General features: G+C 38.2%; 1 protein-coding gene across 3 annotated transcripts in view; it reads right to left on the reverse strand.

The window, feature by feature from the left end:
- dlgap4a (discs, large (Drosophila) homolog-associated protein 4a) overlaps nucleotides 1-14,378 on the reverse strand; it is a 98,447-nt gene that overhangs the window by 6,287 nt on the left and 77,782 nt on the right. For 2 of the 3 annotated variants that reach the window (XR_006012462.1, XM_042004097.1), the window contains exons 3-8: nucleotides 13,820-14,055; nucleotides 13,350-13,424; nucleotides 12,619-12,766; nucleotides 9,983-10,229; nucleotides 482-906; nucleotides 287-384 (exon numbers count right to left, since the gene is read on the reverse strand). Coding sequence is in view for 1 of the 3 variants with exons in the window: in XM_042004097.1 (XP_041860031.1) it covers nucleotides 287-384; nucleotides 482-906; nucleotides 9,983-10,229; nucleotides 12,619-12,766; nucleotides 13,350-13,424; nucleotides 13,820-14,055 (1,229 nt within the window). In the remaining 2 variants the exon portion in view is untranslated. The remainder of the gene's footprint in view (nucleotides 1-286; nucleotides 385-481; nucleotides 907-9,982; nucleotides 10,230-12,618; nucleotides 12,767-13,349; nucleotides 13,425-13,819; nucleotides 14,056-14,378) is intronic. The other variant, XR_006012463.1, reaches the window with a different exon arrangement.

Genomic DNA, 14,378 nt, shown 5'->3' on the forward strand with positions numbered 1-14,378 from the left:
AAAATCAATAACATCATTATAAATTACACATTCACACCTGGAAGCAGCCCAGTGCAACCACATTCTAATTTACCAAAACCTGAACAGTTTTCACTGAAGTAGTTGGGGATGAAAGCCTCTCTAGGGCCATTCATTGTGGGTTATGCATGAATTTTATCTTTTATCCCACTGTCTGGCATGGAAACAAACCTGCCTGAAGCTGCTTGCTTGTCTGACCTTGACATTCTCTTATAAAACTTTTCTAAATGAAAACACGCAGCAGACAGCAGCATGAATGTATACTTACGGCCTGCCGTTTTCAACTTGAACTCCAACTGACTGAAACTTTAAAGGGGTAGATAGGAGTAATGGTTCTTCTCTTGGAGCTGGAAGAAGACAATCCACCTAAAATATCCCCAAGAGGAGAACATCAACTGTAAAGGTTAATATACTCTTCACGCTGTACAATTATATGGAAATACAAACAACAGACAAAACGTGCCTGAATTCCAATAGAGGACAGTTTCCTCTTGGGTACAGTTGGGGGCTGCTCTAGGGTGATACCAGTGCTCACGGGGTCATTTTGGGACTGAGTGGATGTGGAAGTGGTGGTGGTAGAGACAATGGTGATAGAAGGGAGCTCACGAGGGGCTGGAACAGGAGTCCCAGAGCCTGCAGCAGGTGCAGGGGTTGCAGCAGGTGCAGAGGGTGAAGGCTGGGTCCCCTTAGCCAGGCTGCCTGTACGTACGCTACAGAGACTGTCAGAGGAGTTGCTGCGTCCTGACTGGCTGTTGGCCTCACTCCCACGGTCCTGCTGGTCAAGGTAAGTGTCTTGGGCCGACTCGGTGCTGCTCTGCAACGTCACTGAGATGAGGGGCTTAGAGGTGGTGCGAGGTGGAACTGGAGGAGGAGCCTTTCTATTGCCAACTGCAGACAGAGGGAGAGAAAAAAGGATATAAACCAAAGCTTAGAATGAGGGATCTGCACTTTGTTACTTCGGACTGCAAACATGAAACTACAATACAACTCAATGCAGCTGGTGTACATGAAATGCCAAAAAATAAAACTATTAGCTGTGCTTATCTGAAATAACAAACTGTACTTTGCCCCCACTGCTGCCTCTATTAAGCTGAACTGAAAGCTACCTCTGTGCTCTCTGATGAGTTTTTACTGGTGGTTGTGTTCCACTGACGTCAGTCTGTCTCTGGGGATCATCTTTTATATCCCACACCTTTACAGGCCCTTTGCTCTGGGGATTGTCTTCCAGCTTCTCTTCCAACAACTCTTTCTGACCCGCCTATGGAACTATGAAGCCATGCATCCTGTGTGTTTGTATCTCTACTGGTTCATATTTAAGAGACTGAACAGATAAAAGGGGAATATGTAAAGCAGGAAAATGAGGGCAAAAAAACATCTGACAATCAGATATATTCTACTCTATAATATTAAAATGAGGTTATTTGCAAATAAAAATACATTTCCATATTTGCCTTGCTTTTGAATCTACTACTCAGTCTCCCTTTATTTTCTCATGCTGAAAAACTACTAACATTTGTTTAACCGATCAATGATGTTCCACCTTGAAAACTAAACCCAGACAGTTCATTAACCACATACTTATTAGCTAGATAAAAACCACCATGGAGAAACAATCCTTAGTTACATTTACTGAAATGTAAATTAACTACCTTTAAATGTTTATCCCTTGGGAAAGTGTCTGCAGTTCTAAGAAGTGTCCTGCTTAAAGATTTTTTTGTCTCAGATACTGATCCAAGTCATTTAAGACAACTCTTTATTGTATTTTCCTAAAATACGCAGATGCAAACTACACAACATGAAGACATAAAGGTTATTAAATAAACATATGCGCCAGTTATTTGTTAATTTAAACTGCTTGCTGGTTGTCAAAATATGACTAAATATAGTTTGAGAACACTACTGAATACTTCTGCTGGATTATAGCACTCACTGACACACACAACAGATCTTTTAAAATAGCTAAACAAGTCATTTAAAGCTTTCTACTTTGGCCCAATAATGAAAAATTTTGTGTGTATTCACTTTGGTAGTGGTTTAAGTCTAAATAGCAATCCAGCACCCTGTAATTCTGAGGGCACAGCACTTCCATCATCAGCCAGTGACGCAAAAAACAGTAAAGTCCTCATTAAATCCCACCAACATACACAAACATGACTGTGGAATCCAGTCCATGCAGTTCATGTGTCGCTTACGCAGCCAGACCTGCAGTGACAATCTCGCCTCAGAAAACATGAGATTCCAGGGACAAGAGAGAACTTTTACTCCAAAAGAATGAGGCACTTCTTGTGGTACTCAAAGCACAGAATGGAGGACATTCCCAAAGTTAATTTATGTGTCCTACTAAATCCTGAATTGCAACTCATGCTTGTGTTACATTTGTTGTGTCTACAAGGGTGCTCTGTGGCTCTTTAACACACGCAGATATAGCTTGTCATATGTCAAATATTTCAGGATATGTCTTGGAGTGCTTAAGGACTCACTTGCAATTCATACTCTGCTTTTGATACAGTATGTTTTGTCAGAAAGACTAAGATGGTGCTATTTAAAAAAAGACATTCATTCAAAGTGAATTTGGTAGATAACAGATTATTCACACCCCTATGTGAAGAATACATTTAGCTATCATCTGTATTTTTTTCCAACTTGACAATGTCTGCCAAGTAAAACAGAAGAATGTTCCTTACAAATTTCATTACCAAGTTAAATGTGTGAACAGCAGAATAAAAATGCATGTGTCATCGCAGCATGGCTTGCAATGAAATTAAGATAATTATCTAGAATACCTTTTTATGGGTCCAAATGCTTTCTTTTCCTTCGAAAACCAGTGCTGTCAACACCACTGTGATCATCAAATAACTAAATTACAACACTTGCGAAAGCTATGCAGTCTCTGAATGCTAATATGGTTTGACTCCATCAGCAGATCTGTCTGAGGGCTATCAGATGACCGTTAATGGGTCCTCCTCACCAGGCAAATACCTCAACGGAGATGACTGACTACTTTCAGTGCAATATACTGTGGCTGCTGCTATTAGTATCTATCTTTAAAAAGTTAAAAACTTACCCAACAGAGAGGAAAATGTAGTTAACACAGTTTGCTGCTGTGGTTTGGGACTCAAGTCTTCTTAATCACTGCTGAGCTTATTCAGAAAAGATTCAGACCTACAGTTCTGTTTTTTTTAATTAGAGGAACACAGTGAGGGTCAACAGTAATTTCTATGGAATAACAATTTCAACTTTCACAAAAGCAAAACATACATCAAGCCTTATAAACTGCAATGCAGCTTATTGTTGATAAGACCTTGTTAAAATAAAACACTGTGCATGAGCCTAGTATGATAAAATAAATGGTAGGAAAGTCTCCGCACAAGATGAGCCAGTCATCAGTAGTCATCAACACTAGAGCAGTTTACTACGTTCACACTGCGTCTTAATGCTCAATTCCAATTTTTTCGCATGATTTTTCACACAATTCAATGCGACGACCATCAGGCTTCAGTATGAACCACTTACGGTCCTGATGTGACCCGCATGCTCAGAGGAAGATGCCAGGTCACACACGCCACGCTGTGTTTACGGATGTAAATATGGATGCTATACTTGTTAGCATGTGAATTCGTTTCTAAGTTGTTGCGCAATCAGAGATAAATAAAAAATTATATAATGTTGTTCCATCTAGTATTTACATTCAATCTTACCATATTCTGCCTCTTCTGGAACAGAATTCTGCCTCAGTTCAATGATGTAAAAGTCAGATGAAAAAGACAGGATATAAATCCGATTTAGGACCACATGTGAAAGTGGCCTGGGCTGGATCAGAAAAACATGGATTTTTGCTGCTCAGACTGTAATAAAAAATTTAGATACGAGTCACATATGGGCAAAAACGTCAGATTTGAGTGACCTTTGCCTGCCGTGTGAATGGAGCCTTATACATTTAAACCAGGAACCGGGACACGGTTTAAACCGGGAACAGGGACACATTTAAACCAGGAACCGGGACACGGTTTAAACCAGGAACTGGAATATGGTTTAAACTTGTAGATGAAAGTGAAAGAACTTGCCAAGTATAACCTCTGACTTGTACATTAAGCACACACACCATTCCTATCTGCAATAAAAACTATTCCAATTTTAGAGGAAATTCAATGAACATGTTTTTCCCCCAGTATTTTATTATTTTTTTAAGGACAGGAATGACTATTCTGTCAGACTGTTATATTTGCATTATGTGTGGAATAACTGCTGAAATTACAAATATGTTCACATAAGGGATTCGACATCAAAAAGGTCTCAAAACAGATCAAATCATTCTTTATATATTGCTTTCACATACCAAGAGATATCCAAAGTGCTGCACAGGTAAAATAATAATACAAAATAAAACATCAAACAATAATAAAATAAACTTTAAAAAAACAAAAGATAGTGCAAAGCCTGGGCTAATGATCATGCTCTCATGGGGTTAAAATCCAATTTAAAAAGATGAGTTTTTAAAAGACATTTAAATTAATTCAGGGTTCTGGCAGACCTCACAGAAGGAGGGAGACCGTTTCTAAAGTTTAGGGGCTGCTGAGGAAAAAACTCTTTCCCCCAAGTCATGAGTTGAGTTCTGGGGACTACTAACTACCTCTGTTCTTCAGATTTCAGAGCTCTACAAGGACAGTGATAGGGAGATATAGCCTATAACAGATGAAAATAAGCCTTATGAAAATTTGTTCCTTTGGTAAATTCATCACTGTAAATGGCTTAAAACTGGCTTACATTCCTTGGATTTCATGCCAGTCTGAGTCCGTGGGTATTTAAAAATGGCTAATGAGACCATTTTGGTTTTCATTTCACCCTTTTAGCTCACTATTGTGATGTATATTTAGTTGGTTTAGTTTCCAGAATCACATACTTATCACATTAATAGGTTGGAGCTTAATAAACTTAATAAAAAGGGCATAATATGAATGAGTACTCCTTTTTACACTAGTCAAAAGAAGGTGCTTAATACCCACTAACATCTGGTTTCTGAGTGCAGTGGGAAAGTGCTTCATCAGCATTCAGTCTCTCTTCTATCATATAGCTTTACAGTAAATGCAGGTTTTAATGGGTCCAGTCTTGATTGGAATCAATAGAAACACAAAACCCAGGAGTACAGGCCAACTTTCAATGAGGATGCTACAGACGAGGCAACAAAAACAGGCACCACATAAACAATGACGATTGTTATTGTCCCTGTTATTTACACATCTTTAACACCTGTAGGACTCTGTATTATCAGAAACCCAGTACAACACCTTCCCTTCATGTTGTCACAGTGACATGTCTGTCCTCTGGGAAGACTAGGTATACTTGACAGGCAAACTGTAGCCTCCAGAGGAACTACCACACACAATGGCAGAGGCTTTAACCAGCTTGTTTTAGAAGTTATACTCACGTATATTTAAAAACAAAAAACTGTTTAAACATGCTACTTTTGGTATAAAAATTGCCTAAGACAGACAGGCGTGTCATGACACGGCAAGTGATAAGTTGAGACAGAATAACAGGGCATACGGCCATACAGTGCTGACAGCACTGATATGAAGAGGTAAACTGCTTACACAAGACACACCAAGAGTTGACAAAACTAAAAGACAAAATACTGTTCACTGAAAACAAATAACTAGAGCATTTATAACAATGACTTAAACTGTGTAAGTACAGTAGCAGCTATTCCTCATAAAGTAAACATATTATTAACATGTTGGTAACGAAAAAAGACCAATTTGCCATGACAGCAGCCTTTAAAACTAAGACAAAATTCCAATAATATTGTCCAATCTTTACCCCTTTGGAGATCTGATTTACGCATTCTTTCATTCCGGATTTATTTAAGACCTCCTGTGGTGCTTTTGTCTGACCTGCTGGATTGAGGCAAATGTCTGGGTTAAAGTCTAATCAGCTAATGTGAGGACCTGTGGCAAGGGTCTGGAGGATGTTATAATTTTTGAAGGAAGAATGAGGTAATATTTTATTTTTCATAAAATGTCAAGTTAATTACACTTAGCAATGGACTGATGTGCCACCCTTTTAAATTCAAAAACTATTTTTGAGTCATAAATAAATGCTCCTGTATAGAAGTACTCAAATATGTGATTAGTTCAGGAAATGGACTGACCTTTCATGTAATTTCATGCTGAAAAGCAGAAAAATGCTCATCTTTAGGAGATCTGTCTGCTGCTGACCTAACTGTGACACTACAGTTGGTTTGGCCATTCAGTGAAGAGATTACCTCATCAATGAGTGTGAGGAAGAGTGTGTAATACTGTGAAGGATGACTCACAGTCTATCCGTGGCAATACAGCTACTCCACTTCTTGGGTAATTTAGTTCTGGATATAATGAACACGCCTTGTACAATGAAGCTTTAAGCCAGCGACTTTGATGACACTCTGAAGTTTGAATTAAGAACTTTTAACTTTACATTGCCTTGGCTTATTTTACAAGCAGTATCAGTGAACATATAAAAAGGATGCAGCTAATGTCAAAGAGGTATGGCTCTAATGTTTGTCCAATTTAGTGCACATCCTTCTTGTCAGGTGGTTCTCATAAAAGCCATGTAAAGTGTCCGAACAGCTAAACACTGCACAGTGCAGGAAGCTAATGAATTATTGATTGTGTCCTCAGGTCTTAACACATGGCAGCTACTGAATGTTACATGTAACTGTGAACCTATAAATAGCCACAAAAGGTGCTGCACATGAGGTAAAATCTTTTTAAAAGGCAGACAGTAACTGCATCCACTCAAGCTAAATGACATCTCATGCAGAAATATTCATACACAACTGGCGCCAGCAAAGTGTTTGCTGGTCTGTCAATAAAAACCAGTTGAACCTCTAAAAGTGCTCTTACCTGGTCAAAGGAAAGCATGACATCAAGATAAAAATAAAAACCACCTAGCAGTACAGAGACAATTAGACTTTGCATTGAGATGAACTGATAAAATCTTGTTAAACGTGATTCATTGCTTCCTTATAGCCTCTGGAAACACATCCATGTCACATGATAAGGCCAAGATAAGAAAGAACAATTCATTTACTTTATCAAACATGTCACGTTAAGCTTAAAGATAACCATTGAGGTGAATATCCAATATGGTTATTTCTTGCATTTCCCTCAGAAATTGAGTCTTCTCCGTTATATTGAGCGATTCGAGTCTGAACACATCTTAAATATCTGTGTAAGAACTTAATTTCTTTTAACAGCCACATTAAGCATCAATAGCTATTTTCTGTGTGATAAACAGATTGGTTCTCAAAGCTATCCCAGCATCGTGGTGTCCATACCCCGGCGGCTGACGCCTGAGCTCCTGCTAGCTTCTGCTACTAGCCTGTTAGATACTCATCACGGCGTGCTACCACACAGGGAATTTAACGGTGTATAGCCCGAGGCATTATGTGGATGATATGAACAAGGCAACAAAGAGATGGCTTTTTGCCTCATTACAGACTATCTGAAAGCAATGGCCACATTTCTGTCTCGCCGCCTGGCCTTCTATACGGCAATTGCCCACATTTATGGGTCTTACCCCTTTTCTTCAACCACATTAGCTAGCTAGTTAACATACCTCACCATTAACATTAGCTCACCTTAGCTTGCTATTGCTAGCGTACCGACAACAAGTGACAGTCCAAACATTAACGGCCAGCTGTGAAAAGCGAGTAACCTTACTGTATCATGGGCGACTCGAAAATCCTTATTTTCTGTGTTCATTCATGAGCGGCAGACAAGCTGTAGACAGACTACGGTGTCCTGCCGTAGGATACACACAACGACGCTGAGAAAGAAAAGATTTGAAGTCCACGCCCTTGACGACGACGATTGGAGTCCACGTTTTCTCCGTAACTGATTTCTGCAAACGATTGGATAAATCTGGGGCTCGAGTTCATCAAAGATGACGGCGATTGGCTCTAAGCCCCGGTATTACGTTTTTTGTGACCGTGTAGGTACGTTCCGTTTCGATGGCGACGCCGCGGGAACTGACTGTGGTCTAGACACAATAAAAAAAAAACAACCACCACATATTGTGATCTATTGTTTCCTCAACAATAGAACTGTAACAGATTTGAACCTTTCCCCCTCGTTGCTATTCTTGTTTGCATCTTTAAACAAATATTAAAACCAAAATGTGCTATCGAGACAAACAACGTCCTGGTCAATACAAAATCAGACAACATAATGTTTTCTAAATGGCTAGGATTGGTTCAGATTACTACTTGTATTACTTTGCTTGTATTTGTTAGGCAAGATGAGCATTAAACCAACTCAAAACAGCCATCTTCCATTCTCAGTGTAAATAAATAAGGAACAAAAAGTAATAAACCTAAAAACCAACTGAAAGGATGTACTTTAATGTTTTGCATTTTGTTTGTCCTGTAATTTTTTTGTGGAAAAAAGATGTAAATACACAATTTCTAATATAAACAGTACACATTATGATTATTTTGTTTTTAAATCTATTATAATGTAATGTGATTATATTATCCCATTAATAGGTAAACCACTAATAACAAAAATACCAGAGAGTCTATGGACTAAATTAAAAGTAGTTTTAAAAGAAATTACAATTTTGTTAAAAAAAAATCATATATATATATATATATATATATATATATATATATATATATATATATATATAAAAAACCCATTCTGTGCATAACATTAGGTACTTGCAAATGTATGTTTAAAGGCACCAAAAACATGTAGAAGGTTCACACACAAAATAAATTTAAACATGCATAAATTACAAAAATGTACAAACATTAATATTTTATACACACATTTTTTTTTACCTTCAACCTCATAAATTGAATAGTTTTGTATTCAAAGGGACCTCTATGCATTCAAATGGTTAAATACATGTTCACAAATTGCCTGGTACACCCAGACAAAACTGCATTTACGCACATATCAGTTTACAAGTGCTTATGGGTTTATAAGACTCTTATCACACTTCCGGGAGCCTCACAGCTTCATCCGTAGATGATGTGTTTAAGGCAATGTTAAAAAAATTGGGCCAGGTCTAATTTCTCAGTTTAAAACAGTTCATCTTTTCCATTTCAACAAGTCTGTTACTTACCTGTTTCATGTACCACCCAACATACTTCGGTTTTTCAACACAGGGTAAAACATTTGCTTTGACTTGAGGTAATTTTCTGATCTAATTACTCAGTTAATAAATTTAGTGCCTCTAGGAAGAGAAAAGCAACAGAGTAGCCCAAGAGCATGACAGAACCCCACCTGCCCTTTACTGTACTTGTGCTTCCATAGAATATTAGTCCTGAAACAGGGTGCAGCCTAGACAGGTTGACAGTTCATCACAGGGCCACCCCTGAAACTGTCTTGTGTGTAAATGTTATATATAAAGTTTTTTTTCTTAAATAAACATCTGTTGTGGTGTTTTGTGGCCTTCTTTAATTTCCCTTGTTTTCATTCATGGAGCCAGACTTGGTTTAGTGTGGTGCAGGTTCTACAAGCTGATGCCACCACCCCAAATAGCTTCAAGTCAGCCTGTCATGTTGCCTTGTGTTGATTCCACTTCTTCAATAACCTTTGCAACATCATGCCCTGAATATATTTAAACAATTATATGTGGAGCTTCCAGATAATTTGATAAAAAACACCAACAATTCTTTTTAATTTTATTTAATGTTGATAATAATTATTTTTTTCCATCATACAACAGAAAGGGCTTTTTTTTTAAATATTTTGATTTTGCAAAATTGTCTCATTCACTTCTAAAGAAATTCAAAATTCAGGACTGTCAGTAGCTCTGGTTATGGCTGTTTATAAAGCATTGTGAAGGTTAGGTAGTGTTGGTAATATTCAGTTCCCAACACAATTTTTATCTTGTTTTATTAGAGCAAAGTGACATTTTATATTCAATTATGTTGTTTCAGCTACTCTAGACTCAGAGATCTCCTTCTGGTACTCACGTGTGTTGGAGCAGTAGCTGTAGGCTGCAGTGGTGGGTGGTGGTGACTCTGAGTCCACAGAAGCTGTGTCTTCATCCTGGGAACAGCCGGCCTGGATGGCCCGCAGGTAGCTGTGGCTGCGCGAGCGGAAGCACGATGGCGCAGGCAAATCCAGAGCCTCCACTGCCTGCGATTCTCCTTCACAGTAGGGCACAGCATGTCCACAGCCCTGTCCACATACCTGTAAGAACGTGTGTAGACTCACACGCTAAAGGCAGAGGACACGCCGATAAACATGCATTAAAACATCTATACCTGCTGGTGGAAGAAGCGCTAAGATATTTCACTTTAGGAAGAACGTCAGTGTAGAAAGATACTGAGCTGTTGGTAGATGTCATGTTTTCAAATTTTACCCAACTTTTTAATGTTCTGCTCTAAGAGCAAATGTTTCAGCTATTATTATGTTTTTTTTTAAATAGTGGAAGCAAAACAATGGGAGCAATCACTAGGTTTGGTTATGTAATGCCAGAAGTAAACATATGTTATACCTTTGTTTCAAGTTTTGATCATCTAACTATTATTGTTATTATATAATTAGCTATCACTGACTATTTGTTAACAAAATAGATTCTTCTCATTATTCTTCCAAGGAAGTAAAAAGCAAAGAAACATTTTCATTGCTTTTATAGTGCAAATTTTGAATGTTTAAGTGAATGTGAAGCATCAAATGAAAGTGTAAATGTTTTATATTCTGCATTGAAATTGTCTCTGTGATTCTTAGCAAATGTGAGGTGTAAACAGTAGTTTACAATTTCAGCTTGTAATAACTACTGTATGTACTTGTGGGTTGTTTGGTGCCTTGGTCCCCAACCTGGGGCTTGAGTCCCCCACAAAGGGTCAAAATTGTAAATCTGAGTAGTTGTGAGATGATAGATGAAGAAAAGAAGAAATATAAAACAGCACACTACATGATTAACTTTACTTACCATTCCAACAAATAATGATGTGCTGCAGGCCAAGACTTAGGTTTTAGAAATATGTCAGTTGTAAATAGTGTCATGAGTTGTTTCACACAAGTACTGGAATCCTGAAATGTTCCTTTAATTTAATTTTTCATTTGATAGGGACAGTTCATGTTAACGAACATCTATAAACAATAGATGTAAGCGTGTCAGATTATAGCTTACAAGCTCATTTGCATCCGTGGTCCCTAAGCAGGTCAAAGAAAATGCAAAAAAATAAGACAATGTTGTGGAGCAGCAGCATGTGAAAACACAAATGTTCACAACATTCCCTTCCAGACTTCTTGCGGATATTTGCCTGTCCCTGTGTATGTGCTGCTAAGTTTGTCTTTACTGCTGGCCTGTATGTTGTTGTCTGTTCACCGCTTACTACAGACTCATGCTCTACTCATATCATCAGAATAAAAAGCTTTAGTTGCTATTCTAAAGGTGCTGTAAAGGAAAGCAGTGATTTCCGCAGTCTAATTTCTGCATTACATGAGTTTCTTGCATGCTGTACTCACTTGCAGTTCTAGCTAGGAGAATGCATCTCCAACAGAAAGCCTGCTGCTGTGATGTCCTCAGAAAATGTCAGTTTTATGTTCCTGTCCTGTTATTCTAAAATCATTGTGGATTTTTGTTACTTTTGCTTTTAGTCCTTGTTTCACTCCCTTTCAAAGTTCAGCTGAATTTACCCCACCCCTCTGTTCCCATGATACACACTAATTTTCTTCTTGTTCATGTACTCTCCTTGTTTCAGCCACTCTTTATCAGGTTGTATCATTACTCACTGCAACTAGCTTTTTTGCCTTGCCAGTGACATCAGTGGTTGCTTCTCAATATCTGGTTTGTATTTTGCTCCTGTATTATACTTTCTGCTAAACCATTGGCTGTGAAGACAACCAAGCTACCTGGGTTTGATTTTTCCATATTTTTTAATGTAGCCCTGCATATATTCCACATCTAGGTCCTCCATCCTTCAACCATCACAAATGAAGTGTTTATACAGTGTAATATGCAACCCGTATAAGAGCAATAATTGACTATTTTGTTCTTGGTACGGAGATGTTCTAAAAATAAACTGTTTCATTGCATGTATAAATGACACCTAAAATATTTGAAGCCACATAGAAAAGAAATAAAAGTGAACTTTTTCTGTCATATGTTTACTCCAAACTTGGGTACTTGGGTTTTAAGCAATAATTTAGTTTGAATTTTTTACCTTCATCACATAGGAAATTCAGTCTCTCACTCACGCTTTAATTAATTTAAAATGTGTCTAAATAAAGCAAACCCACTGCATCTCTTATGAAAGTTTTTCTTACCTCAGCTGATGCAGTATGATTCTGCATCAAAGCCTGATCCCTGTGAAGATGTCTAACTGGCTTTTTCAGGTTTATGTTGCTTCATATGCTCCACTTTGACACTCTGCAAACGCTCTAAAGCACTTTTCTCAGCTTATTCCAACTTAAAAAATGTAAAATTTTCTGAAGAGCTGAGTCAAAATTGGTATTTGTCAGCGCATGTTTGTGTCATTACTTACACTTCTAACATTTACTCTTCAATTTTTTTAAGAAATAAAAACTGATTTTTTTTTCAAGCAAAACAGTGCCACAAAGTACAGCAGTAAAACATCTGATCAGATCATAGACATACCTGAGTACCCGAGCCTCTGCCCAGGGTGCCAGAGCATTGGCTGAAATCATTCTTCCTATGACGTGGAGGGCCTTCCAGGGGGTTCACCAGGCAGTCTAAGTTATCAAGGCTCCGATTAGTGGACAGCTCTTTCAGGGATGGCAGGGAGCTGTGGAAGTGAATTTAATAATCAGCTTTTCTGGAATCAGAGAGTGGAATAAGTGAAGGCTGTGTTTAATTGATGATATCTAGGGGATACTTTAAATCACACTATAAAAAAAAAAAAAAAAAATCCCCCGAGTGTTTAAAAATTAAATACTGCCAAGATGTGTGGATGGTGATATGTGTCAGGATTTAAAATAGCAGCACAGAGGAAACAGCTATTCATGTGAAAAACTTAAATAGAATTTTCAAAAAGTATTTATCAATTGATCTTAGAAATCCATTTCCTCTGTTCTGGCTTGCCAGTTTTGGCACCTGGCATCAGTGGAAATGTGTGTGCACTAAGCAGTGGGTGTGCTGGAGTGATTTCCATGAAGAATTAGCATGTTATGACATCAGGGCTTGAGGGAAAAAAGGTTAAGAGTAAAATACAAACATTTCACTCAGGGTACCTGCAAGGTGAGAAATGGAACTGGGGACCAAAAGGAAAAATACTTGAAAAGTATGGACAAAGAAGGTGGTGGGTAGTAGTGGTGGGGCAAGTGAAGGTGGAAAGAGGGCCACACCACCTGCCTGTGGATCACACTGACCTCAGATGCTGCATAGAGCATGCACTCTGTAGAGGAGACCACAAATCCTCCCGCATGAGCGCGTAACAGCGAGGCCTGTCCGTGTGGGTGTAGGAGTAAAACACAAAAATTCACCTCCTATTGCTTTTACAGCAAATAAAGTCGATACTGTATATCAATCCTTGTCCCTTCTCATAAAGCTGCATTTCTACGCCCATTCACAGCCTCTGTGAATTTTTTTTTCTCATGAAGTGCTGCTGCATGTCCCAGCAATTATTTGTGATGGTATGCTGCCACCTGCTGACTACCTTTGAGAACAAGAGAAAAAAGTATCTTCCATAATATTTAAGAAGATTAACTCAGATCCTGCTTGTGGTTTAATGAATGTAAAGTAAAAAAGCACAAACTTAACTGTGGCAAAACAATGAGCATGATCATTTAAGCCATAATTCCAGTTTAAAGAATTTGAGAGTCTGTGCTGTGGAACTCACTTGCGTGGAGGTGGTGGCGGCTGCTGCTCGCTCAGAGACTGCTGGGTGGCCTTCAGATAGCTTTGACGACGAGCTGCAGATTTGGGCGATGGTTTGGGGCTTCCTTCTGAGTCGTCACTGTCTTCTAAGTCTCCCATAGCTTTCACATAGCTGCCACTTCGCATCCTTCGACAAGGGATCTCGGTTCCCCTGGCCCGTCCACGACCCAAAGTCCCTGTCCAGTCCTCCAGGGGGACCTGGAATATGAAAATTTTTTGTTCTTTGAGATTATGTCATGCAGAAATTGGGTCTGATTTAGCTCACAAGTTTGAACTGATACTGGATTTATTTGCAGTTACAGTACTTGCGAAAAAAAAAAAAAAAAAAAAAAAAAAAAAAAAAATATATATATATATATATATATATATATATATATATATATATACATACATAGAAGTTAAGCTTTGTAAAAAAAACAGCATAAACAATACAAAGCATAAGAAATGAATAAAGAAGACAACGTTTTCTGTAACTCAAAATAAACCAATAAAAATCAGTAGACAAAATCATGAAGAAAATG

The sequence above is a fragment of the Melanotaenia boesemani genome, chromosome 13 (assembly GCF_017639745.1).
Source record: "Melanotaenia boesemani isolate fMelBoe1 chromosome 13, fMelBoe1.pri, whole genome shotgun sequence".
Classification (NCBI taxonomy): domain Eukaryota; kingdom Metazoa; phylum Chordata; class Actinopteri; order Atheriniformes; family Melanotaeniidae; genus Melanotaenia; species Melanotaenia boesemani.